At 39.1% G+C, this 26,663-nt stretch overlaps 1 protein-coding gene across 11 annotated transcripts in view; it reads left to right on the top strand.

Moving 5' to 3' along the window:
• Positions 1-26,663, top strand: part of ryr3 (ryanodine receptor 3) — a 370,356-nt gene that overhangs the window by 273,178 nt on the left and 70,515 nt on the right. For 4 of the 11 annotated variants that reach the window (XM_043697981.2, XM_043697979.2, XM_087990011.1 and 1 more), the window contains 10 exons: positions 5,496-5,626; positions 8,766-9,080; positions 10,071-10,311; positions 11,377-11,464; positions 13,166-13,258; positions 18,157-18,327; positions 20,456-20,515; positions 21,864-21,995; positions 24,385-24,497; positions 26,195-26,291. In XM_043697981.2, the coding sequence (XP_043553916.2) occupies positions 5,496-5,626; positions 8,766-9,080; positions 10,071-10,311; positions 11,377-11,464; positions 13,166-13,258; positions 18,157-18,327; positions 20,456-20,515; positions 21,864-21,995; positions 24,385-24,497; positions 26,195-26,291 (1,441 nt within the window). Of the gene's footprint in view, positions 1-5,495; positions 5,627-8,765; positions 9,081-10,070; positions 10,312-11,376; positions 11,465-13,165; positions 13,259-15,266; positions 15,291-18,156; positions 18,328-20,455; positions 20,516-21,863; positions 21,996-24,384; positions 24,498-25,250; positions 25,351-26,194; positions 26,292-26,663 lie in introns of all 11 variants that reach the window. The other 7 variants (XM_043697973.2, XM_043697975.2, XM_043697971.2 and 4 more) reach the window with 3 other exon arrangements.

Below are 26,663 nucleotides of genomic sequence, written 5' to 3'. Positions count from 1 at the left end.
CTGGGTCCCTGGTGCGGTGAGGCAGCAGTGCTAACCACTGAGCCACCGTGTTGACACAAAATAGATGTGTGCTTAATGCATTTTTCAGCAAGCTAGTATTTTCTGCTCTTTCTTGACACGATAATACGATAAGAGGTGTCTTTTTTGGTAATACTGAGACTGAGAAATGGTCATCGATTTGGTGTCTATGGACAATGTACTGGTTGACACTGTAGATGAAGCCTGGAAAAGCAAGAAATGATCTCAACCCTCCTTACCACATGGTTCAAGTTAGCTCCAGTTAACCTTGTAATACACGGCAGATCTTTGCACTCCTAACCTGTTGATGAGAGGCGTTGCAATCAACCTCTTGCTTAATTAAATCAGGGCATGCAGATGCCAAAAGCATAGAATCTATAGCACAGAAACAGTAATTCTGTCCAACTGGTCTATGCTTGTTTTCATGTTCATATCAGCCTATGTAAACCAGGGAATAGTGCCCTAAGTGAACCCGCTAACCATGTCATTGATAACATAGGCAGGATGAGGAGAGTGGAATTAAAAGGAAAGCATCAACTTATCCATAATATAAGCTGCCACTGATTTCCTCCACATTCATTCAAAATTAGTGTAATGGAGATTGTTTTCAATGACAGCAAGTACAATATTTCCCAATTCAAATGATACCTGATGATAGACATTAAAGACATTGACAAGCAGTAAAGTCTAAAACTTGCATCTGCCATTAAGCCATTGACAATATTGGCATAGCTATCCTCAAAAGGAAGCTGGTCCTGCTGCCTCACATCACCAAAGGAAGTGCAAAGTTGTGCCATCTGCTGTAAGACAGCCAGTGGCCAACTGGTCGATGCCTGTATTTATGCTACTTCATCTAACTCTCTTCACATATCGTTCCATTTCTTCTACCTCATATATTTAGCGAAACTCCCCTCCAATACATCCACACCATTCCCCTCTATTCACCTTCATTGGAGCATGTTCCATATTCTAACAATTCTGACTGGAGATGATTCTGCTGAATTTTCCATAGATCCTTTAGTCATTATCTTAGATTTATCAGCACCCATTTAGAATTCCCTCATAAAAATCTTCCCTACATCTATTCTTTCAAAATTCTTAATTGTTAGGTGACCCTCAACCTTCTCCTGTCCTGAGAAAAGACCTCCATCCATGTATATCATCTCGGTTCTTAATAGAGATTTTTCATTTATATAAATTATCTTGATCAGTTTCAGTCAATTTCTTTACTGTACCATTATCTTTTTGTTTTACTTTTCAAACAGAGAAGATATGGAATTGTTAAATGTGTACCTATTCTTTGTCTCAGTTCATGGATTTTCACTTGAAAGGCTTTATCAGTAAATCAGCTTAAAGTGCAGCAAGAGAGGGAAGAGGTGACTATGAGTCAGAATAAGTATGGCAGGCAGGTCATCAGGAAAGCTCCAGAATGCATCTCCCTCAAGAACAGATGTTGAAAGCATTTTCTTTGGGAATGTAGCTGGAGCCCAACTGCACAAGGGAAGAACAATAGTGATGGGAGATGCAGCAGTCAGAGTCATTGACAGCCATTTCTGCAGCCGCAGACATAACTGCAGGATGGTGTGTCACCTCCTTTAGGCCACGGTCAAGGATGTCACTATACAGTTTCAGGACATTCTGAAGAGCAAGTTAAGGCACAAGGGAGCATGGCAAGGCTGGATGCCATTAAATTTAATGCAGAGAGTCTTGAGTGTAAGGCAAATAAGTTGAGGGTGTTGATTAAAGGAGAGTCATAGAGATGTATGGCATGGAAACAGACCTTTTGGTCCAATTCCTTGATGCCGACTAGATATCTTAAATTAGTCTAGTCCCATTTGCCAGCACTCGGTCCATATCTCTCTGAACTCTTCCTATTTATATACCCATCCAAATGCCTTTTAAAAGTTGTAACTGTCCCAGCCTCCACACCTCCTCTGGCAGCTCATTCCATATACACATAACCCTCTGTGTGAAAAAGTTGGTTGAGAGAGGAACAGGACTAGCAGCTCAATATTTCAGGGTGTAGAATCTTTAGGTGAGATGGAATGAAATAGGAAAAGTGGTGTTGCAGTATTGATCAAGGTGTCAGTTACTGCAGTGAGGAGCGATGATTACTTAAAAGGCTCCTCAAATAAGGCCATATGGGTACAACTTAAAAACAAAGGCAACAATTACTTTGTTAAGGATAAGATAAAAAAGGTAGGAATGTAGGCAAATCTCAGAGAAGTGTGAAAATAAGGTAATAAATCTGGGGATTTCAATTTCCCCAATAATGACTGGAATAGACAAGGTGTAACAGGCTTAGGGGGGGAAGAATGCTTAAACATGTCCAAGACATACCCAGTACATAGAAAGTCCAACAAGAGATTGGGCAGTGCTTTCCTTAATTTTAGAAAATGAAGTCAGATAAATGGTAGATATGTGAGAGTAACAGTGTTTTGGGGATAGTGATCACAATTCCATACAATGAAGGTAATTATTGGTGCGGACAATGATGGGCCAGGAATAAAGGTTCTGAATTGAATAAGACCAATTTTAAGAAGGTATGGGAGGGTCTGGCCACAGTGAACTGGGAGCAGCTACTTACAGGAAAATCTATATCAGAGCAGTGGGTGACATTCAAAAGAGTAATGGTGAGACTGCAAGGCTGTAAAGGTGAAAGGTGGGACCGACAAATCTGGAAAACCCTGGATATTGAGGAATTTGCAAGATTGATTAAAGAAAAGAAAGGAAGCTTATGGTGGATACCAAAGGCTGAAAATAGCAGGTGCCATCGAGCAGTACAAAAAGTGCAGGGGTTGCTTAAAACTAAAGCTAGGCAAAAGAAGAGGGAACATGATTACTGCTGGTGGGTAACATTAAGGAAAATCCAAAGGCATTTTATAAATACATTGGGAGCAAAAAACGTAAGGAAAGAGTAGGGCCCTTTAAAGACGTAAGTGGTAATCTGTCTCAACTGGGAAACATAGCTGACGTTTTAAATTAGTACTTTGCATTTGTATTAATTATAGAAAAAAAAATGTAGGCAAGCAAATCAGGGAGGGGGGATTGTTAGTGTACTTGAATGAATTAACATTGAAAGAGAAAATGTATTAGTGGTTTCAACAGGCTTGAAAGTGGATAACTCCCCAGGTCCAGTTACAATATCCCAGGTTGTAACAGGGAGCAAGGGAGGAGATTTCAGAGGTTTGATGTTAATTTTCAAATCCGTTCTGAATCGGATGACAGCTAATGTAGTCAGGATCAACCAGGAGGGAAGCTATTGAAAAGTAATATTTGGAGGGACAGAATTAATCTCCACTTGGAAAGGCAAGGATTTATCAAAGATAGTCAGCATAGCTTTGTCAGAGGGAGATCATGTCTAACAAATTGTAATTTTTTGAGCAAGTGATTGAATATGTCGATTAGGGTTATGTTGCATGTAGATTACATGGGATTCAATAAGGCTTTTGACAAGGTCTGCAAGACAAATAGGGTAAGAAGCTAAGAACATACACAATTCAGGGCAACTTGGCAAGTTGGATCCAAAATTGGTTTTGTGGCAGGAAGCAGAGGGTGATGGTTGAAGGGTGTTTTTGTGACTGGAAACCCATGTCTAATGGTGTATTACAGAATAGATCATTGTGACAAATAATTTAGGAGGGACGATAAATAAATTTGCAGGTGACACTAAAATTAGTGTTGCAGTAAATCATGAGGAGGAAAGCCTTAGACTATAGAATGATATAGATGGGCTGGTCAGATGGGCTAAATAGTGGCAAATGTAACTTAAACCTGAAGATTGTGAGATGATGCATTTTGTGAGGTCTAACACAGCAAGAGAGTACACAATGAATGATAGAACCCAAGGAAGCACTGAGGATCAGAGGGATCTGGGTGTGCATGCCTATAGATCCTTGAAGGCAGCAGGACAGATAGATGAGGAGTTAAGACAGCATATAATATCATGGCCTTTGTTAGCCAAGGTATTAAATAACAAGAGCAAGGAACTTATGATGGAGCTGAATATAATATTTGTTAGATCAGAGCTGGAATAGTATGTGCTGTTCTGGTCACAACTCTATGGGAAGGTTATGATAGTGCTGGAGAGAATGCAGATAAGATTCACCAGGATGTTACACTGGGCTGGAGTGATTCAGCGATGGAGTTGTTTTCCTTGGAGCAGAGAAGGCTGAGGGTGAAACTGATTGAGCTGTACAAAATTCTGAAGAGCAAAGTCAGGGTAGACAGGGAGAAACCTTTCCTCTTTGAGGAAGGGTCAGTAACCGGGGGCACAGTTTCAAAATGAGGAGCAGGAAGTTTAGCGAAGATTTGAGGGAAAGCCAGAGGGTGGTAAGTATTTGGCACTCGCTACCTAAAGCAGGCATAGAGGTGGGAAACCAAGACGTTTAAAGACTATTTATTTAAACACTTGAAACACCACAGAGTAAAAGGCTACATGCCAAGTACTAGAAAATGAGAGCAGAATGTTTGATGACTGGCTTGGACGTGATGGACCAAAGGGCCTATTTCTGTGCTGTAAAAAAATTCTTACTCTAAGTCTCAAACATGTTATCTTTACTCCAGTTCTATCTCCATTCACCATTTCCTTGTAAACCAAATTGTTGTGTTCATGCTACAATATCCCCAGCAGCTGTAAAAGAGACATTTTGCTGTCTTTTTTGCTGCAAAGATTGTCCTTGCATTAGGAAAGTGGCTGCTCATGAACTTGAGATAAGAACCACTGTGGCAGAAATGTCATTGGGATTAACCGAATTGGGATGTTTCTGCCCAAATTATACCTCCACGCAAGTTACTACCTTTCTTTACAAAACCAGACTTAATGTGAAAGCTGCCAATCAAACTCTATACTCTTGAGTTAATGTTTGTAATGAGTGTAATTTGTCTAATGTGCCAATTATATATTTTCCTTTAATTTATAAAATGGCATTCAAACAGTTGTATTCATATGTCAGGTCCATGCCAGCATTTCACTCACCATGAACCAAGTCTAATTCTGGATGCCTGTTTGCTCCCGCTAATGGTTAACATTCCTCACTTTCAAGCAACTATCTCATTCATGATAACTACCTTCTGTGTAAAAAAAATGTTTTTCTAATTTCTCATTTTTTAACAATTGTCTTTAATCTACTGTCTTACCTATTACTGGAAAAAAAAATTACTGTATCACCATTCATCCACCATAAGTCTTCATAATCTTGATGAGCCATATCAAATCATTGTTGAAACCTCTTTGGTCCAATGATGGCTTCTCAAGGCAGCTTCTCCTATCCCTTATGCTACCTCATTTCTGTTGCTTTACAATGTTCCTGTGCAGAGTTTAGAGTTCAAGTTATAAACATTTTGTCATGATATTGTGAACTATGATCTGCTGTAATTACTGTAGCTGCAAAAACACCTGTGCATTCTTTTAATTATTTTCCCTTCATTTCTCATTAAGATGGCTTTACTATTTCTTTTTCTGTTTTGTGTCATAGACAGCGGCCTGTACTTGGGGAATGTCTTGCTACACTTGCAGCAGCCATGCCAGTAGCTTTTCTGGAACCTTCCATCAACATACACAATGCACAGTCGGTTTTCAATACAAAAACACCTCGAGAACGAATCAGTATGTATTGATAAAAGCAAATTACTGCCGATGCTGGAGTCTGAAACCAAAAGAGAAAATGCTGGAAAATCTCAGCAGGTCTGGCAGCATCTGTAAGGAGAGAAAAGGGCTTTGCTTTGACAAAGGGTCAGTTAGACTCGAAACGTCAGCTCTTTTCTCTCCTTACAGATGCTGCCAGACCTGCTGAGATTTTCCAGCATTTTCTCCTTTGGTTTCAGTATGTTTTGATGTCTTGAAGAAAAGACATTTTGCTGTCAATTACACACTTAAAGAAAATAATTATTAAATTTTGTACAGCATTTAGTTATTAATTTGCCTGTGCTGGAGAAAAGCTGCAGAAAGCTGCAACTCAAAGAATTTGGGTATGCTTGAGCATGAAACCCAGAAAGCTAGCACACAGGTACAGCAGGTAATCTGGAAGGCTAATGGAATATTGGCCTTTATTTCAACAGGGGAAGGAGTATAAGTGTAGGGAAATCTTGCTGCAAACTGTACAAGTTGCTAGTGAGACCACATCTGGAGTACTGTGAACAGTTTTTGTCCCCTTATTGAGGGAAAGATATCATTTCATTGGAGGCGGTTCAGAAAAGGTTCACTAGGATGATCTCTGGTATGGAGGGATTGCCTTATGAGTAACAGCTAAACATGTTGGTACTCTACTCACTGGAGTTTAGAAGCATGAGAGGTGATCTTGTTGAAATGTACAGGATTCCTAAGGGGCTTGACAGGGTAAATGCTGAGAGGATGTTTCCCCTCCTGGGAGAATCTAGGATCAGAGGGCATTGTCTCAGAATAAAGAGGTGCCAATTTAAGACTGAGATGAAGAGGGATTTCTTTACTGAGGGTTATGAGTCTTTGGAACTCTTTGCCACAGAGACCTGTGGGGGCAAAGCACTTGTGTATATTTAAGGCTGAGGTAGATTTTTGATCAGGAGGAGAATCAAGGATTACAGGAAAAATACCGGAAAGTTGAAATGAGAAATGTCAGATCAGCCATGAAACCATTGAATGGCAGGGGCAGGCTTGAGAAGTCAAATGGCCTGCTCTATTCCGACTTCTTATGCTCATTTTTAAATTCATAAAGTATTCAATCATATGGAAATCCAAAGAAAATTATTTTTAATCAACCTGTTTGGACATGCTATGACACAGCTCCAAGGTAGGTGGAATTGTATCCAGTCTTCTGACCACTTCAACTTCATTGGCCAGAAAATGAACTTGGACCACGATTGGCAGTTAGAAAGAGAGCTTTTTTATAGTCGATCTGCTTGGATAGGTTTTGACACACTTCCTCAGCAGAGGTCAGAACACGTTGGGCCAGTGGTAGGGATGGGCACGATATGACTCTCTTTCCGAAAGACTATTATGTTAGCCAGGAAAGGTACCCAAGCCACAAGTGACAGTATAAGTTTACAGAATGCTGTGCATTATTAAATGTCAACATTTGCATTGTAACATGTTTGTTCCTCTCAGCTGATGAGAAGGTCCTTGGGTGGATTTTCTGCTCTCGCTGATGGTGAGCTTGGTGGTGAGAAGGCCATTTAATAGTGTTCCTTTAAGTTCTGGGCCAGAACGCCTCATTGGCATGTCGTTCCCAAAGAAAAGCAATGCCAATCTTACGCCACCTCTCTGTCGGCCAAACGAGAAAAATTCCTCAATGAGAATCCCACTCACGGTTCCCACAAAACTATGGGTGGGAATTTTTTCTCTCATCCTGCCTGACATTGCTGGATTGTTGCCAACTAACATTTTCTTATGTTTTATGAAAAATAGGAGGAGAGGCATAGAGGCAAAGTTATTTCTTCAGCATAAATTGGAAAATGTGACATATCAAAAATTTTGTACATGACTTGCACTGTTGCATGAGATTAGTTAGATTTCAAGCACAATGACACGGAAATTGTTGGATCTTTGGCAGGAATCCTCATATCACAGTATGAAAATATGAAACCATTCATTTTTTTACAGTCTGGAGAGTTCTTTACATTAATCATATTTTAGTTAAGTTGAGTCATCATAACTTTTGGTCATAATTATAATTGTTCCTTTATTGGCACATCCTGACCTAGTATGTGTTTAGTTCATAGAACATAGAACATTGAACAATACAGCATAGAACAGGCCCTTCGGCCCACGATGTTGTGCCAAACATTTGTCCTGGCTTAAGCACCTATCCATGTACCTATCCAATTGCCACTTAAAGGTCACCAATGATTCTGACTCTGCCACTCCCACAGGCAGTGCATTCCATGCTCCCACCACTCTCTGGGTAAAGAACCTACCCCTGACATCCCCCCTATACCTTCCACCCTTCACCTTAAATTTATGTCCCCTTGTAACACTCTGTTGTACCCGGGGAAAAAGTCTCTGACTGTCTACTCTATCTATTCCCCATATCATCTTATAAACCTGGCCTGGTTTCCATACTGAATGCTTGATATATATCAGTTTATTCAAACCTTTGCTAGTCTTATCCCTCAATAAGCCCCACTTATCTAACACACCTTCCCTTCCTGATCTTATGTGACTTTGGGATGTCCTACTGCCTCAAATAAAAAATCTCCCATTCATTCTTCATTAAATTTCTTCAGTCCTTTATTTCTCCTAACTCTACAGCTTCCTAAGACTTGAATCCCATTTGAAGCTTTCTGCTCAAACTTTGATCACTTGTGCATCGCTCTCCATCTATTGGAATTCCTTCCTGAAACTCCACCACCTGGCAAACTCTGGATCTATTCCTGAAAGTGCTCAGAACATGAGTTCCTATCTCCAACTGCCCCATTCAGTCATCTAGCCTTTTTACCCCTAATTCCAAAGTTCTCCTCAAAATCCAACAAAATTCCATCAATAATTTCTCTGCTAGTTGCTCTAAGCATTATTGAGATTCCAGGAAAATTCACTTCTGTTTTCTTCAATGAGAAATTTCCTCAAAAATGCCTCTTTGGCAAAGCTTTTGCTGGTCTCACTTAATAGCTCAACCTTGGTTAAGGTTTCATTTTTAAAATGCTTCAATAAAGGGCCATATAAATGCAAATTATTGCTGTTGAATAATTTTTATTTAGATAAGTTTCTTTTCTTTACAAATCTGAAAGGCAGTTATAATGTGAAGTGCAAGGATAACACTTTGTTGTCTTTCTAGTTCTAGGTTTGCCAGATACAGTAGAGGAAGTATGCCCAGAGATGCCTCAACTAGATGTGCTAATAAAAGATATCACTGACATGGCAGAATCTGGAGCCAGATACACTGAGATACCTCATATTATTGAAGTTATTTTGCCCATGTTATGTAATTATCTGTCATACTGGTGGGAAAGAGGTCCAGAGAATAAACCTACTGGCAACTGCTGTACTGTAGTCACTTCTGAACATCTGAGTGTGATCTTGGGCAACATCCTGAAAATTTTGAACAATAATCTCGGCATTGATGATGCTTCCTGGATGAAGAGACTTGCAGGTAAGAATATAATATAGTTTGAAGCCTCTTTTGATATATTAATTTTCCTGTGTGCTTTTTACAGTTCTCTATGCACTTTTTCTATGGAACTTTCTGCTCTAAATTCAATTAAATAGTAGATCCACTTTATTTTGATTAAATACATGCATACATGTACCTAATATTTGATGGATATTAAACATTAAGTAGTTCATATCAAACATCACGTAATAGTAGAAGACTACAGATATACTTCCACTTTCACATTGACAGTAAATCTTAACTGCCTTGTTCTGGCTTTTGAACACTCCGGAAAGAAAGAAAGCCTTTAACTGAATTTTTCAAAATCTCAGCACACTCCACTACAATTTCTAGCCAATAGATCAGGAACATAGAAACATGGAGTAGATCATTTATCCCCTTGAACCTGTTCTATCATTCAGTTGGATCATGGTCAATCTGTACCTCAACTCCATTTAACAATCACTATTCTACATCTCTTAATAACCTTGCCTAAGAACAATCTGTTTTCTCTCCATCTTGCAATGTTAACTAACAATAGTTTTGACTGAAAGAATTCCAAACTTCCATGACCCCTTTTGTGAAGAGAGGCATTCTGATATCACTCCTGAATAGATTAACTTTAATTTTACGATTCTGCTCCCTTGTGGCAAAAGGCAGGACCATAAAGGTAAGTTAGCTATACATTTTTTCCCTGAATATTTTGTAGTGGGCATTAAGTAAGTGGAAGATTATTCACTACATGTGGCCCAACCACATAATGAGGAGCATGCTCAAATACCACGATGAAAGTGCCCTAATCTATATTGCAAACTGTAGATTCCCAAAGCTTCATTGTACTGAGCCAAGTTAGGCACATCGAGTGAGAAGAGGGTTTAATGCGTCTAATTGTATGTGGAGTCAGCTTCCAACATACACCCATCATTATATCACTGACCCCAAGTTAATGTATTACGTTAACTAACTGTGTCAATGTTTTGTATTTTCCAGTGTATGCTCAGCCAATCATAAGCAAAGCTAAACCTGAATTACTGAAAAACCAATTCCTACCAACCCTGGAGAAACTAAAGAAGAAAGTATTAAAGGTTGTCATGGAGGAAGAACAGATGAAAGCAGAAGTCAAGTCAGATACCCAGGAAGCTGAGCTACTAATTCTGGATGAGTTTGCCGTTCTCTGTCGTGATCTCTATTCTTTTTATCCTATTTTAATTCGCTACGTGGATTACAACAGGCAAGATTACTAATGTGATTCTTATGCAACATGTTCCTGCAAAAAAGGTTTACTTTTCTAGGAATGTTGTATTGGCTTGCTTCAGTTTTGCTTGCAGCTGAAGTACACGTCCTGCACGCTGTTCCTTGGTTCCCACCTAGCCCAAGGATAGGCATTGGAATTAAGCTCTGCCCATTGTTAATTCTACAGTATGTGCTGTTTTGGAACACAGACTCACACAGCTAGGCTTGGGCCTGCTTCTGGTCAATAGTGCTGGCGTGCAGCTTCCAGCACCACTGGTGTAATGTGCATATAAGCAACATTTGCACAGTGGCTCAGTGGTTATATATGGATAACTTTTTACACAGATTAGTAGATTCATGGAACATGCTGCCAGGGGAGGTGGTAGAAGTTGGTACATTAGCAAGGTTTAAGAGGCATTTAGGCAGACACATGAACAGGTAGGGAAAAGGGGGATATGATCATGTGCAGGCAGATGGGATTGGTTTAGAGTGGCATCATGGTCAGCAGAGACATGGTGCACCAAGGGTCTGTTCCTGTGCTGTACTATTCTATGTTTCATTCATAAAACATAGCATTCCTGAAATGGTCACACCTTCCTCCCTTTCTTCCTTGCCACTTGTCCTTCAAAATGCAGTCCCCTACCTCCATTGCTAGGATCACTCCCTGCCCTATAACCTCAACAGTTATTTTTCTGGGGCAGTCATGATCTTCATGATCCTTCCTGCAGTCTCACTACTGAACTCTGGCCTGGTGGAGAGTGATGATTGTCAGGCACCTTCTGAGGGTGGGTCTTCCTCCCACTGAGGGGCAGAATTCCCACTCTCAATTAGTCTGATCCACCCTAACATGATATGGTAATGGTGTGGACTTACTCCAGCCAGGATGACTTTTGGCCACTTCTGAGATGGAGAGCACTTCACCAAACTCTGTGTAAATGATATGGTTAAAGCACAATTGATTTTCTCATAGCAAATTTTCTTTTTTCAAAATAATTTTGAAGCTGTTTTTTGCATCAAGATGAAAACAATATGTTTCAGCTACAATATATGTTTTTTTTTCCAGGGCAAGATGGCTGAAAGAACCAGATGTAGATGCTGATGAACTCTTCCACATGGTGGCTGAGATTTTCATCATTTGGTGCAAATCACATGTAAGGAACTAATTAACAACCTCATCTGCAAACTGACTTAAGTACATATGTGTATTAAGATAAAATAATCATTCACCATAGGGAAAAATGATCAAGTTTTGGAGCATTGAACAAACTTGAGGTGTATTAATTTGACCTTTGTTGTGATCAATTGGTGTGTCCTAATTCTTGTAATCCGTGTTCACTCCATTTCTGAGGTTTATTAAATTGCCCTCATATACTTAGCACCAATGTCAACACCAGAAATTGGTCCCTTGATATTCTAAATCATATGATCTTGAGTTCTTATGGATGTCATTGTCCAGAAATGTTAGTTCTGTCTTTCACGCTGCAGATCTTGTCTGACCTGCTGAGTATCGCCGCCACTTTGAATTTCTATTTCAGGTTTACAGTACATGAGCTATTGTGTTTTTGTCTTTTATTGTGTGTGTTCCACAGAGTATGTTGGGAATGTCAGTTTGCCAAAGTGCATTGTAGCTATGTATTCTTTAAAGAGGAGGCTGAACAGATTCAGATATTTTAGGCATATTCATTGATAACCTGCCCTGTACACAAGAACTGTTGTGAGCAAGTAGTTGGCTTTGACGGCTGGGGACAGCTAGCCCAGAGGACAGCTTAAGAAGCAGTTGTTCAATAAGGTTATTTGACAGCACACAGTTAACATTGTGAGATTATCAACGCAGAAATGTTCACAGCTAGCAGAGTGAAGTTGCATAATGATTTTATGATTCTAGCTAATGGCACGAATGGATGTGAAAATGAAATCTGGCTTGAGAGATGTTTTTGTGTGTAGTTAATTAATATGGTGGTTTATACTGAGACATAGTCACATGAGACTTTCACAATGGAATACAAACTCATTTTACAAAAGAAGAAATTTAAAAATATAGGAGACAGTTGTGATGAGCACACAGCAAAGCAAAGACTCAACCTGGTTCCTGGTGGTATCCATTACAGAGACTTGAGTACAAAGAAAATGCACCCCTATCTCAACTCTTAAGTTTCTTCTAAACTGACTACTCACTGTTGCTTTGCCATGGACTACTTAGCCAATTGATGATTCGTTTCTAAATCTGCTGACATGAACTTTTACCAAATCAAGGAGCATTATATTTCTCAGTTCTAATAACCTGGAGATAACCAGTTGAGCTCTTCTGCTGACTTGTTCTTTGAACTGCCTTATACTCCTTATAGGAGAGAAACTAAACTTACTTTTCAAAGCAATCAGAAATTGCCGGAAAAACTCAGCAGGGAAGGCAGCATCTATGGAGAGAAAGCAGAGTTAATGTTTTGGGTCCAGTGACCCTTCTTCAGAACTCTTAACTACTTCTAAACTCAGCCTTGGTGTCTTCTGCTGAATCCTTGACTGTTCTGAGCCAAAAACAAAGGTAATTAACTTACATGTTTAGTCTACCTGTCATAAACCAAATAGTGTAACACTCTTCTATTAGCACCACGTGGGTCTGCAGTTACTTGCTTTATGATGAATGTTGGATTTATTCACTGTCTCAGAAAAAGTCACTGACCTTGTATTTCTTTAAAAGAGAAAAGCTCTTCACTGAAGTCACCAACATTTACCTATTTTGAAATCCAAATTCCAAAAATGTTATTAATATAAACAAGTTATGTGTCCTCATGTTGCTTGTACATAACTTTATTGATTGCCTTTAATTTCTCTCAATCTAAATGACTGTTTTACAGAATTTCAAGCGAGAGGAACAAAACTTTGTGGTTCAAAATGAAATCAACAACATGGCTTTCCTGATTGCAGATAATAAGAGCAAAATGTCCAAGGTAAATATCAATAAATTATCCTTAAATTGCATGACGTATCTACTGGATTAAATGCTGTAATGGGATATTTCTGAGATAAAGTTTGAACAATGCTGTGATATAATTGCTGAATGTTTTTTAAGAAACTATGCAATATTTATTAATGCATCGCTGAAGTGATGGAGTTGAATTCCACAATCTAAAAATTGTCTCATAGCAGACCCTGTATTATGGCCTGTTGCCATAATATTATGATGCTATTGCCATGATTTATTACATCAAAATTTGAAGTTATGCGTTCTCTCTCATAGCATCAGGTAAATCAATGTCAAGACTTAGTAAAGTTGATACAATTATGACACAATAAAGACAATCAAAAATGAACATCATGTTTATTGAACTGCCAAGTCCAGGCAATTTAATCATTGTCCCAATTCAAGTTGGATGGAATGAAGAAAGGTGACATCTTAAGTAATGAGCGAAAACCCAGATGTTGGGGTGACCAGGAATCTGTCTCTGATGTGACCCAGAGTTTCATTGGATCATGAAGACACTGCAGTTGAGCATTACCCTCAAGCAAAGAAAAGGGGAAAAATGTCAGTCAGGGTTTCTAATTGTTAATCAGTGTTTTTTTTTGTAAAGTGCATTTGAGAACACAAGGCAAGTAAAACATTAGATTTCCGGTACTTTTCATGTTTCAATGGCTATCAGATTTATGGCACATGGGGAAAATAGCCTCTTAGCTTTTGAACAGGTTCAGCTACTGGAACCTTAGCAGGAATTAATGTTATTTACGTTGGTGTGCAAAATAAGATCTTTAGCTGAAAGTTCATAACTTAATCTCAAAATAATGTTTGGAAATGAAGAAAGGAGATGTTTCCCGTATTCAGTGATGGGCAATGTACTTCCCTGAAATTCTACTGGATGACCAAGGTAGTTTGCTCCTATCATAGTTAATATGAAAATATTAAATTGCATTAATACAAAATAAGATGCGTAATAACCAAACAGAAGTTTCCAATGAGATTTTCATCAGGATCTATGACTGGTAATTTAAAAGTTGATAAATATTGAAAGCCTTAAGCTGATTTTATGTTGCACCAGTAGCAGGTACTAATGAAAATAAATTTCCCTATACCTTTGCATCCAAGATCAAATCTATACAGGGAAACTAATTAAACATGCTCGATCCAGTTCCTCATATGTCAAGCTTTACTGTACCAATTGCCACTTTTGAATCAATTTTGGAAAATCTTACTAAGAAAGGCTCTTATGAAGTCTGGCTTAACGATTGAGAAAATTAACACCCACTCAGACAATCACATTTCCGATTTTGGGGTAAAATAATGTTATTATTGGGACTATTTTTCTGCTGACAACTGTTCTGTAGCTGACTTAGTCATGGTAATTGTGCAAGAAACAGCTTCATTTCCAAATGCTATCACCTCACCTCTTGGAGACAGAAAAGTTATAGAATTCTGGAATCCCTCCAGGCCTTTCAGCCCATTGATTCTGCACGACCCTCCAAAGAGCATGCCACCCAGGGCCAGTCACTCATGCTATCCTTGTAACCCCACATTTACCATGGCCAATTGAGTTAGCCTGCACATATTTGGATTGTGGGAGGAAACTGGAGCACTCAGCAGAAACCCACACAGACACAGGGAAAATGTGCCAATGCCACACAGATAGTCACTCAAGGCTGAAATCAAACCCGGGACCCTGGTGCAATGATGCAGCAGTGCTAACTACTGAGCTACTCCCCCGCCCACCAGAGTAGAAATTATACTGTAAACCAACCATTAATGTTTTGCATTAATTTACAGCAGTAATAAAATCAATCGATGCACAATTAACTGCTAAGTTGACATTCTTAATCTTTTCTTTTGCTTTTAACACAGATCAGTAATAAAGTTAAAATGTGTGAAATATATTTTTGTTAACTGTTTTAATTACTTTATATTTTATGTTAACTTATTACTAACATTCTTGTATTTATTTTTTCCCCCTGCATTTTTCCTCTTCAAAGCAGTGTAAACAAGTTGGCCTAAAGGTCAGACTGCATGATTGTGTCATCATGCAAATAGCTCCACAGCTGGCTTGGCAACTTCAGTTGTGTTTTTTAAAAAAAATGATCACATTCATTTATACAATGAGCATAGTGCAATATTCGGGGAGCATATGCACGTCTCTGAATACTGCACTATGCTCATTGTATAAAACCTCTGCAGAAGGCTAACTGCTTGTCATAAATTGTACAACTGCCAAGAAGAATGTGCCATACACGACAATATAGCTTTCAATGCAAAGCTTCAATGCAAATTATAGCTAAACTAATAGAATAAGTAACGAGGCAGTGAATTCAATCAAATGGTTGGTTTATTAATGCGACTAGAAACATGAGGTTGAATTGCTGCCTGGAACTCGCTGGTTTATTTATTACAGTTTATTAACAGTTCCACGGAAAATGTAAGAGTAATACTTCTACTAAAGTAAGAGTGGAGGCATCTAATATCACCTGACTGGTTTTGTAGGTGATATTAGTTACTCATTTATGTCAGAAAGGATATTGTACATTGCATGTTGTGCAGTAAACATTGTAAAACTGGAGAACACCATGAGGAAAATAAATGTTGTCTTCATTTCTGTTTTTTGAAGCTATAAGCAAAGATTCAAGAACTGGAGGGGCCAAGAGGAGAGTACTCTGGGGTTTCCAAGGACATGGTTTAATAGCCTGAGCTCTCTTTGACAAATATTAGAGATCTGACATTTTCAGATGATACAAAACTCAGAAATTCTGGAACAATGGAAGGAGTTGCAGCACCAAGAAAGCCCATTCAGTTCATAGTGCCATGTGGCAACTCTCAGCAAGAGCAATTCACCTGGTGCCAGTCTCCTGCTTTGCCCCTGCAGCCTTGTGTGTGAGCTATGAGGGTGATGTCAAGAAAGTTAAAAAGGTCATAGAATTGACAAAATGAATAGGAGACATTTAACGCAGAGAATTGTGAAGTGTTTTAGTTTGTCAGAAGGAATGAGAAGTGGAAATGTAAACCAAATGATACGGTTTTGATGGAGTAACTAAAGAAAACCTGCTTTCATTGCTAACCATAAGACAGAAATTAAAGGCAATTTGCATAAGACACGAGATTTTTCTACGTGCAGCATTTATGGTGAGCTGGAATACACTATCTGCTTGTGTGCTGGATGCAAACTGAACAGAAACTTTCAAAAGGAAATTGGATTAAAAAAAACTGTCAAGGCTAGGGGAAGAGAGGAGGAGAGTTAACTATTTGGCTGACTCTACAGGAGTCTGTTCAGGAACGTTGGACCGAATGGCCTTTTCCTAAGCTGTTTCACTCCATGATGCATTATACAATGCTGTGGCTTTTTCCAAAATGCAGCCTACTATATCAAAATTAACTGTGTTCAGGCAGCCTGGTGATGATATATATTTTTATTTTGTTGATAAATTCAACACCTCGCCTCGATCCTAAAGGTGCTATTGGTGCTCATAGCTGCAGCAGCACTGGCATAAAACATGAGCATACAGCTGCTAGAGCCTGAGATATACTGAGAGTCAATATATTAAGAAAAAAGCTAGTATGCAGCTAACCTACCACAATCACAGCTTTTCAATCCATTCCATTTGTATTAACATATATGTGTTACTTGCGCTGGTGTGTAACATTTATACATGTCTGGAGCTATCAGTTCTATGGATCATATTTATGATGCCTTGATGTATATGTGACAATAATATAAATGAGATTCTATCCTTGTATTTTATTGTAGCTGGATGAAAGTTAGCTGGAAAAAAGCTTAGCCTAATTTGTTTTTAATGGAAGCCACTGCGTGATTTACTTAACTCATACGAAAGACATGTATAATTATTCTGCAATGATCCTAGTAACGTTACTGACCGATGTGCAGTCTGTGCAATTTCTCAAATGCTAAGTTTCTTCCAATGGCTCAATCCATGATGTTATGAAACTCATCCTTATGGTCCCAGAAATTCCAGATTCGATCCATGGCATGTACTGATTTAGCTAACATTTGGAACAATACACTTAGTGTCTGGTTAGGGAGTTGATGAAACCAGACGATCATGGTCATAGTCTCAGTGACCTCTGGTGTAAGACTCGGGTGTGTGGATATCCAGTAAGTATTAGCTCAATGTTAAAGTCCCTTTAGCCAAACATTTTGCAAGCTTTCATTGCCTGAATATACTTGGGGAAATGGCTACTCTTTGACTACTCATTACTCAAAAGCAATTCCTGCCTTTAGATCTATGTGTCAGCTTGATGCACCATAAGGAACAGAAAGGGAATGTTTGCACGCAATGGTGTTTCAGCATCTTTTCACCAGTGAAAGCTGAGCGAGACACAGCTAGCAATCCATTTCAGTTGATGGGTCTTCATTTCTGGGAGAAAGTGAGGACTGCAGATGCTGGAGATCAGAACTGAAAATGTGTTGCTGGAAAAGCGCAGCAGGTCAGACAGCATCCAAGGAGCAGGAGAATCGACGTTTCGGGCATGAGCCCTTCTTCAGAAGAAGGGCTCATGCCCAAAACGTCGATTCTCCTGCTCCTTGGATGCTGCCTGACCTGCTGCGCTTTTACAGCAACACATTTTCAGCTCGGATCTTCATTTCTCACAACTTTGCCAATGGCTGAAGAAGCCAATCCTGGTTCCACCACATGTGGAATAGTGTGAATGAGTTAAATTTATATTTCCTGCCAATACTTTGAATTCACAATATCTCTAAACCAGTTTGTGCATTACAATATTCCTGTTTTCCTAATACATTACCCAGAAAAGACATTATCTCTATATAAGTTCTTAATCTCTGAATAAAGATATACTGATAAACAACTCCAATACAAAACATCTCATTGCTGTGCACAATTTCATTTATTTTAGGCTGAAGGGCAAGGCCAGGAAAGGAAAAAAATAAAACGCAGAGGCGACTATTACTCAATACAGACCTCCCTGATTGTGGCTGCTGTTAAAAAGCTGCTTCCGATTGGTTTAAATATGTGCACTGCAGGAGACCAAGAATTAATCTCATTGGCCAAACAGAGATACAGTCTGGTAATGTTCCACTTTTCTTCTTGGTTCGATGCCATCCAAACTTTATTTACTTATCATAAGCTTAATTAGATAACACTCTCAGCAAATTCGAAGGAATAGCAAACTTGCATGTAATGTTTTTTTCTCAATGTTTGCTTCAGTTTATGTTCATGACATTAAATACTGATTATTTTTGTACTCAAAATCTATGTCAAATATTCCTAGGGCAGAATTGATTCAATACATATTATCATCTCATTTCATCTCTACAGTACGTTAATTTACACCACTATTCCCTCTGTTACTTCGTGTGGTACTCTTTTGCCAAGTATGTCTTGCTCTAAATTGATAGAAAAAAAGCAGAAGCTGAGACTGATTAGCTATTATTGTTCATTGTTGTGGTGAAGTATCCCTAGATATGGAGATTGATTCCTGGAGTTAAGTCAAAATGTGTTGCAATACTCATACCATTTTTAAATTGAAGGTTTGTTTGTACTGTTACATTAGTGCCATTTCACAATTAGGCAAATGTAATTTAATAATGCAAACAGTTCATAGAGTCATAGAGATGTACAGCACGGAAACAGATCTTCGTTCCAACTCGCCCAAGCTGACCAGATATCCCAACCCAATCTAGTCCCACCTGCCAGCACCTAGCCCTTATCCCTCCAAACCCATTCTATTCATATACCCATCCAAATGCCTTTTAAATGTCGCAATTGTACCAGCCACCACCACTTTCTCTGGCAGCTCTTTCCATACACTTACCACCCTCTGAGTGAAAAGGTTGCCCCTTAGGTCTCTTTTATATCTTTCCCCTCTCACCCTAAACCTATGCCCTCTATTTCTGGACTCCCCCACCTAGGGAAACGACTTTGTCTATTTATCCTATCCATGCCTCTCATGATTTTATAAACCTCTATAAGGTCACCCCTCAGCCTCCGGTCCTCCAGGGAAAACAGCCCCAGCCTGTTCAGCCTCTCCCTATAGTTCAAATCCTCTAACCCTGGCAACATCCTTGTAAATCTTTTCTGAACCCTTTCAAGTTTCACAACATCTTTCCGATAGGAAGGAGACCAGAATTGCACGCAATATTCCAACAGTGGCCTAACCAATGTCCTGTACAGCTGCAACATGACCTCCCAACTCCTGTACTCAACACTCTGACCAATAAAGGAAAGCATACCAAATATCTTCTTCACTATCTTATCTACCTGCAACTCCATTTTCAAGGAGCTATGAACCTGCACTCCAAGGTCTCTTTGTTCAGCAACACTCCCTAGGACCTTACCATTAATGAATAAGTCCTGCTAAGATTTGCTTTCCCAAAGTGCAGCACCTCTTATTTTTCTAAATTAAACTCCATCTGCCACTTCTCAGCCCATTGGCCCATCTGATCAAGATCCCATTGTAATCTGAGGTAACCTTCTTCGCTGTCCACTACACTGTCCAATTTTGGTGTCATCTGCAAACTTACTAACTATACGTCTTATGCTCACATTCAAATCATGATGAAAATGATGAAAAGTAGTGGACCCAGCACCGATCCTAGTGGCACAGGCCTCCACCACCACTCTCTATCTTCTATCTTTGAGCCACTTCTGTATCCAAATGGCGAGTTTTCCCTGTATTCCATGAGATCTAACCTTGCTAACCAGTCTCTCATGGGGGACCTTGTCGAGCGCCTTACTGAAGACCATATAGATCACATCTGCCGCTCTGCCCTCATCAATCCTCTTTGTTACGTCTTCCAAAAACTCAATCAAATTTGTGACACATGATTTTCATTGCATAAAGCCATGTCAATTATCCCTAATCGGTCCTTGCTTTTCCAAATACATGTACATCCTGTCCCTCAGGATTCCCCCCAACAACTTGCCCACCACCGACGTCAAGCTCACTGGTCTATAGTTCCCTGGCTTGTCCTTACCACCCTTCTTAAACAGTGGCACCATGTTAGCCAACCTCCAGTCTTCTGGCACCTCACCTGTGACTATCGCTGATACAAATATCTCAACAAGAGGCCCAGCAATCACTTCCCTAGCTTCCCACAGAGTACTAAGGTTCTTGATTTTTCTTTAGGTATTGCAGTCTTGTAATGGAATTATTATGGTATAATGCTTCTTACCATCGTGTTATCTACCAACAGAAAGACACAGATGAAGAAGTTAAAGAATTTCTTACAAATAACATGCATTTACAGGTTAAGGTAATGCTAATGTTTGCATATCCTTTTAGCTTAAGTTACAGGTAATACCTATCCTTATTTTATGTCAGCAACTTTATTTTGTTTTTGGTTATATTGAAAGGTCACACATAAAATGTCAGGTTTTAACTTTCAGATAATCCAAACTCTTTTATGTTTTACAGCATTTGCTGTTTTTATTTCACCTTGATTTTGTTTGTTACTTAATCTATATCACTTCATAATAAAGAAGTTGTGATCTGACATTTACTGAAAACATAACTGTCAGTGTCTTCAAAAGTAAAACAGGACTCATGCTCAAAGTCTACATCTTTGTTTTGTTAGAGTTAGCCCAGACAGTCTCCAACTGACTGACTGCTTGGTAGTCAAATATTCTTTAGCAATGTGTTGGACTTTCTGTGCCTCCATCAAGGTGTGTTTTCAGCAGATGGGCACATCATAGAGGCTGGGTGGTCAGCCCTCCATCTTTCTACCCATCCTCAATCTCAACCCCATAATATGCAGGGTGTGCAGTCATTGAAAGGCCAGCCTACCGTATGTAGATAAAAAATTAAGCACCAATTAAGATTTAACAAGGCTGAACTATATCTGGGAGATAGTGAGGACTGTAGATGCTGGAGAGTCAGGCTTGATAAAGTGTGGTGCTGGAAAAGGCACAGCAGGTCAGGCAGCATCTGAGCAGCAGGAGAGTCTATATCTGGCATGGGCAGCCAAGTGGGAGTGTGTGAGCAATGGCAGAAAGAAAGGAAGATACAGTAGGGTTGTCCTTTGCGCTTTGGGGGCACTCCATCCCCAATTCCTGAAGACTCAATTTCTCAACTACCCACCATGAAAATCTCAGCCCTGACCTCCTCACCCTACTCCTCCCGAAACTTCCAAATCCTCTAACCTGCAATATCCTAGACCAACATTAGGCCAAGATCTATGCTGTCTTCTTCATGACAGTACTGGCAGTGACCATTACTGAGTTGGTGGCGCTGCTGGCTCTACTGCTTAGGATTGGCTGGCAGTTCATCATAGCAGGTCTTCCTCCACAATGACGGGTGCAAGTCACACAATTTGGTGAAATAACCCACCCGCAACTTGTTATAGCTGCAAGGAGGGCATTTTTTTCTGGTCTGTTGACATCCTTAATGTCTCAAGAGGGGGAATTAAATTTGCTTTTTCTCACAATCGGCCGAGGTGATAGAAACTGGTTTCAAAACATCATGTGCCTACACAAGTAGAGTTAACAACCCTATGAAACAAGGACAGAATGATGTTCTATTTGATTCAGGTGGAAAATCTACTTCCATCTCTCTCGTTTTGCTTCATTGTCATTGTATTACTGATTCTTCACTCTTCCATGCAGTCTGATGACCCAGCAGTTAGGTGGCAACTTAACTTATATAAAGATATTGCCAAGCCAGAAGAGAGGATGGATCCTCAGAAGATTGTTGAGCGTCTGCAAAAAATTTCAGCTGCTATATTCCATTTGGAGCAGGTAATTTAGACAAAGTGTTTGCAATCATTAAGGGATTCATTATCAAAGATGGCAATACTGTGTAAGAGCACAAATGTTAAATCCCTTAGCCAAAATGAAAGTGGCTCCTGTAACTACAATCACAAGACATTAATGTACTAGCTTTCGGAGTAATGCTCCTTCGTCCGGTAGCTACTGGAGTAGCTAGAACAATCTAGGTTTGTTCAATATACATCAGCACCTCCACATCAATACAAGAATAGGCCACTTAATTGTATCGTAATGGAGAACTCTGGGATAATTACTGAGTTATTATAAAATGAGAAATATTTATAATTCTTAAATTATTAAGTCAACTCAAAAGTACTCACTTTTTATCCATGAGATTGTGCTTTAGTCACCTCACAGAATCAAAGGTTTTTCAGCTGCTGCTGCATAAAAGTGTGCAAATATCCCAGCTAGGAGGAATACTGACTCTACATGCAGTGTGCACTCATTGTTGACCTCATATACTCTTTTGATAAGCTTAGTAACTGGATGCATTAAATGCTGTGTTTTTTTTTATCTCCATGTGCAATCAGGCAACAGGACTGCAATTAACATCTCCAAAAGATTAATACACTGTTTACAAAATAATTGAAATTGAGACAAGTTTGAAATTACTCATTACTGAACAGATTTGGGGAAAATGACTTATCCATTTGCTGGGAATTCTCAGAATTGTTTTGATTCAGAGCAAATCCTGTTGGAAACCTTGCAATTTGTGAAGCCAAATGCAAATAGTTCTGTCTTCTGTAATATTGTATGGTATATTTTAAAAATTGGACAATCCCTGTTGGAAAGATAAAGTAAATTAATAGATACTGACGATAAAGAGATCTCAGAACATAAATCTACTAAATAGTTACCTGGCCAAAGAGGAAAGTACTGGTGTCGAGGTACCCTTCTGGCTTTACGAAGCTGCCATAGCTTAAGGTGAGATATCTTAGGTGCTTAATTACTCATAATGAAATTTATATCCAAATGCCTGTTTTTCATTAACTTGTCTATTCAACGCTGATAATGTGTAAGGACTACAGGCAAAACATTAAGGTAACAGGTCCATCTTAAATTTGAAAGCAAAATAAATTCAATTAAAATGTACTTAAACCAAACGTAAACCACGGCGAGGATGTTGTGATCAGGAGGAAGGAAAGCACATACCATCTACCTCTCTGACAGCTGTCCTCAAGGCTCTTGCGGGCTTTAGAATCAAGGCTTACTCTCATCCTGCATTTGATCTACTGTGACAACTGTGGGGTGACATGGTGGCTCAGTGGTTAGCACTGCTGTCTCACAGTGCCAGGGACCGAGGTTCAATTCTCGCCTTGAGTGACTGTCTGTGTAGAGTTTGCATATTCTCCCCGTGTCTGTGTGGGATTCCTCCTACAATCCAAAGATGTGCAGGTCAGGTGAATTGAAAATGTGTTGCTGGAAAAGTGCAGCAGGTCAGGCAGCATCCAGGGAACAGGAGAATCGACGTTTCGGGCATAAGCCCTTCTTTAGGAATTCCTGAAGGAGGGCTTATGCCCGAAAAGTCGATTCTCCTGTTCCCTGGATGCTGCCTGACCTGCTGCGTTTTTCCAGCAACACATTTTCAGCTCTGATCTCCAGCATCTGCAGACCTCACTTTCTCCCCAGGTCAGGTGAATTGGCCATGCTAAGTTGCCCATATGTTAGGTGCATTAGTTAGTGATAAATATAGGGTACGGTAATTGGTCTGGGTGGGTTACTCTTCGGAGACTCACTGTGGACTTGTTGGGCTGAATGGCTGTAGGGAATCTAATCTAATCTTTACTATGGATTTGTGTCATCTGTGGGTCAAACAGCAGTGGGACTCTTCAACTGAACAGATTGAGAACCCTCACTGAGACAACACACACTGGGTCAAACAGCAGTGGGACTCTTGAATGGATCAATTCGAAAATCCCTAACTGAGACACATACAAACTAAACCAAGGAGCACTAAACATCAAATAATGGTTAGAATTAGGTGAAAGACAGAAAGCAAAATAAAGATTGTTCAAATTGGATTAAGGGTGAGAGATAAATGAGGCAGAAGTATTTTATTTAAAACCCTAACATTACATTAATAAATATCATGTCATTAGGAGATACTTTTGTTTTTTAATTGCCGGCCTTTACTTGCTGTGGCAAATTCAGTGAGCACGGAATATTCAAATCCAGCAAATTCTTAAAAATAAATTAATGGGCACGATGCCTCTATGTAAAGCAAACAGCAGAGTGACGCATGTTGACCAGAGAATAGTGCATCTCTTGTTTATCTTAATTTAGAAATTGGTTTCTATCATGTTTTGGTATGAAAATAATAATAGTAAATCCTTGGTAAATTATGTTTATTTTTTTAAAGGTGGAGCAGCCATTACGCTTGAAGAAAACAGGGTGGCACAGGCTGTTATCCAAGCAACGAAAGAGAGCAGTGGTTGCCTGCTTCAGGATGGCTCCATTGTATAATCTGCCAAGGTAGGGGTGTGCTGCATGTTCATGTAGTCAGAAACAAATTAGCAATTGTTTCTCCAATTTACCCTTTATCATATGGTCTTGTATTTTCATTTTCATTTATGACCTTGTAAAGCTAGTATATTGGATATAGTATTTCTTTTTCCCACACTGGTTAACAGTCATGCCCAACCATTATTCATGTTGTTATCTCATCTTCTTAAAACTTGCTTCCATTCTGTGTTCCTCTGTCAAAAGGGTAAATAAATGTTCTGTTGCTCTGTGGTTAGGATGAGGACATGTACCTTCCTGCACTCCTATCTTGTAGGAAGACTCATTTCTCTTTGTAGCTTAACCACCACCCCGAGATTGGCATGTGAGAAATCACATGCAAGCCAACAACTTATGTATTCATTTTAACTGTGTGATTTGTCCAGACTGTATATTTAGTGTCGAAAGGCATTTCATAAAGCTAGTCATGATACTTTGTCTATTAATTATAAGTCACACAGAACATCTGTGTAAATGAAAATGTAATTAATACATGTAGTTAAAATAATTTAATGGAATGACCAGAGTGAGGTCTTTGACAAATATTTATTTATGTGCCACCTTAAAATAAAAACATCCGTAATATGTAAAACCTTAACAGAGAAAATATTTATAGCTGCTTTGTTTTAATTCACCTAGTATAGTGCAGTATCCCACAGAAAATTCAGGAAAAATATCTATGCTTTCAATTGATCCATGCAAAAAAAATGTATCCCTTTTCTTTAGACACAAAATTAACATTTACTTCCTGAACTCCTATCAACATCTGTGGCTGGAAAAGCTATATAAGAACACTGACTTTGAGAGTCTTATCGTCTATTTGACGGTAAAGTAAAATAGTTGCTTGATAGGCACAGCTTCCTGTCCTTTCATACACTCTCCTTTGCGCACCTCCTGCCTTCAGTTTGTACAATGAACCTTACAGAATCTGATTGGTCAGTCAGTCAATTAAAAATCACTGCAAATCTTGCATCCAAATGGCAAAAGCAAAAAGCAGTGCAAATGTTTAAATGTAAAAATAATCTGCGCTGCACTCAGCTGCTCAATGTCTTGGGATACCTTTGCCACCATGTAGGCAGTATATAAATTAAAGCTATTGCTGCCACACAATGTTGATTGTAGATGTATATCTACAATGACTATCGATGTAGACATAACAGAGAACAGTAAAACAGATTATGCTGACCACTTGATCTCTGAAGGTGAAAGAGTATCAAAATTATTTTTAAGATTGTGAAGGAAATGTATTAAGGGATACCCAGTTCAATCAGACTCTTCAAGCATCATAATTCATTTGTTCACTGATTCCAATGCTTGAGATAGTTGCAGTTTAATATGAATTATAATTAAAACAAATGGAATTTATGAAGGTTTAATAGTAAGTGAGAGTTTAAGATGATTCAAATTTCAGCATATCTCTGTTTTTCCTTATTCAATTGAATCATACTTTATTCAGCATTAAACCCTAAAGGACATTAGAAAGTAATTCACACTTCAAATTCATCTGAGATTATGGCACACCATTGACCAATCAGAAAATGGGAGTTGTACAAAGCTCTACTAATGGTTTTTATCTGTTATTTAAATTAATAAAGTCTCCCTTAATCTACTAAAAGAAACTGTCTCACCTCCTACTCCTCCTGATTTTACTATACCCTCCCGCTTCCTAGGCATCGTGCTGTTAACCTCTTCCTTCAGAGTTATCAGAAATCATGGATAGAGACAGAGGAGTACTCATTTGAGGAGAAACTAATTGAGGATTTAGCTGTAAGTACTGGCCTCTTTCGTGACTGGTTTCCAGTTCATGTACAAGTGGCCATGCTGCATTCTGCAAGATGTGCTATTGCCAAGCTTTATAAAATATGTGCAAGTTTTCTCAATGAGTTATATTAGGCAGGTTTGAGGGTGAAAATATGTTGCTGCTGCTCTTCATGGGAAACTGGAATGGGACTTAGCTCCTATGAGTGGCAAGGTACCTTTTGAGCTTGAGTAAGGTGGACTGGCTTTAGCTGTCATTAGCTTGTGTTTGGTGCAGAGAATGAAAGAATGCATAACGCAAGTGATCATTTGATGATACTTAACTGCTACATTTTTTAGCATGGAGTATCAAGGCTGTAAATGGATGGAAAGATCTCCCTC

Source organism: Chiloscyllium plagiosum, unplaced genomic scaffold (assembly GCF_037043375.1).
Source record: "Chiloscyllium plagiosum isolate Xiang-an unplaced genomic scaffold, Cpla_swu_hap1 HiC_scaffold_8, whole genome shotgun sequence".
Classification (NCBI taxonomy): Eukaryota; Metazoa; Chordata; class Chondrichthyes; order Orectolobiformes; family Hemiscylliidae; genus Chiloscyllium; species Chiloscyllium plagiosum.
Note: the sequence above shows the minus strand (reverse complement) of the source record. Positions and strands in the feature narration are given on the sequence as shown.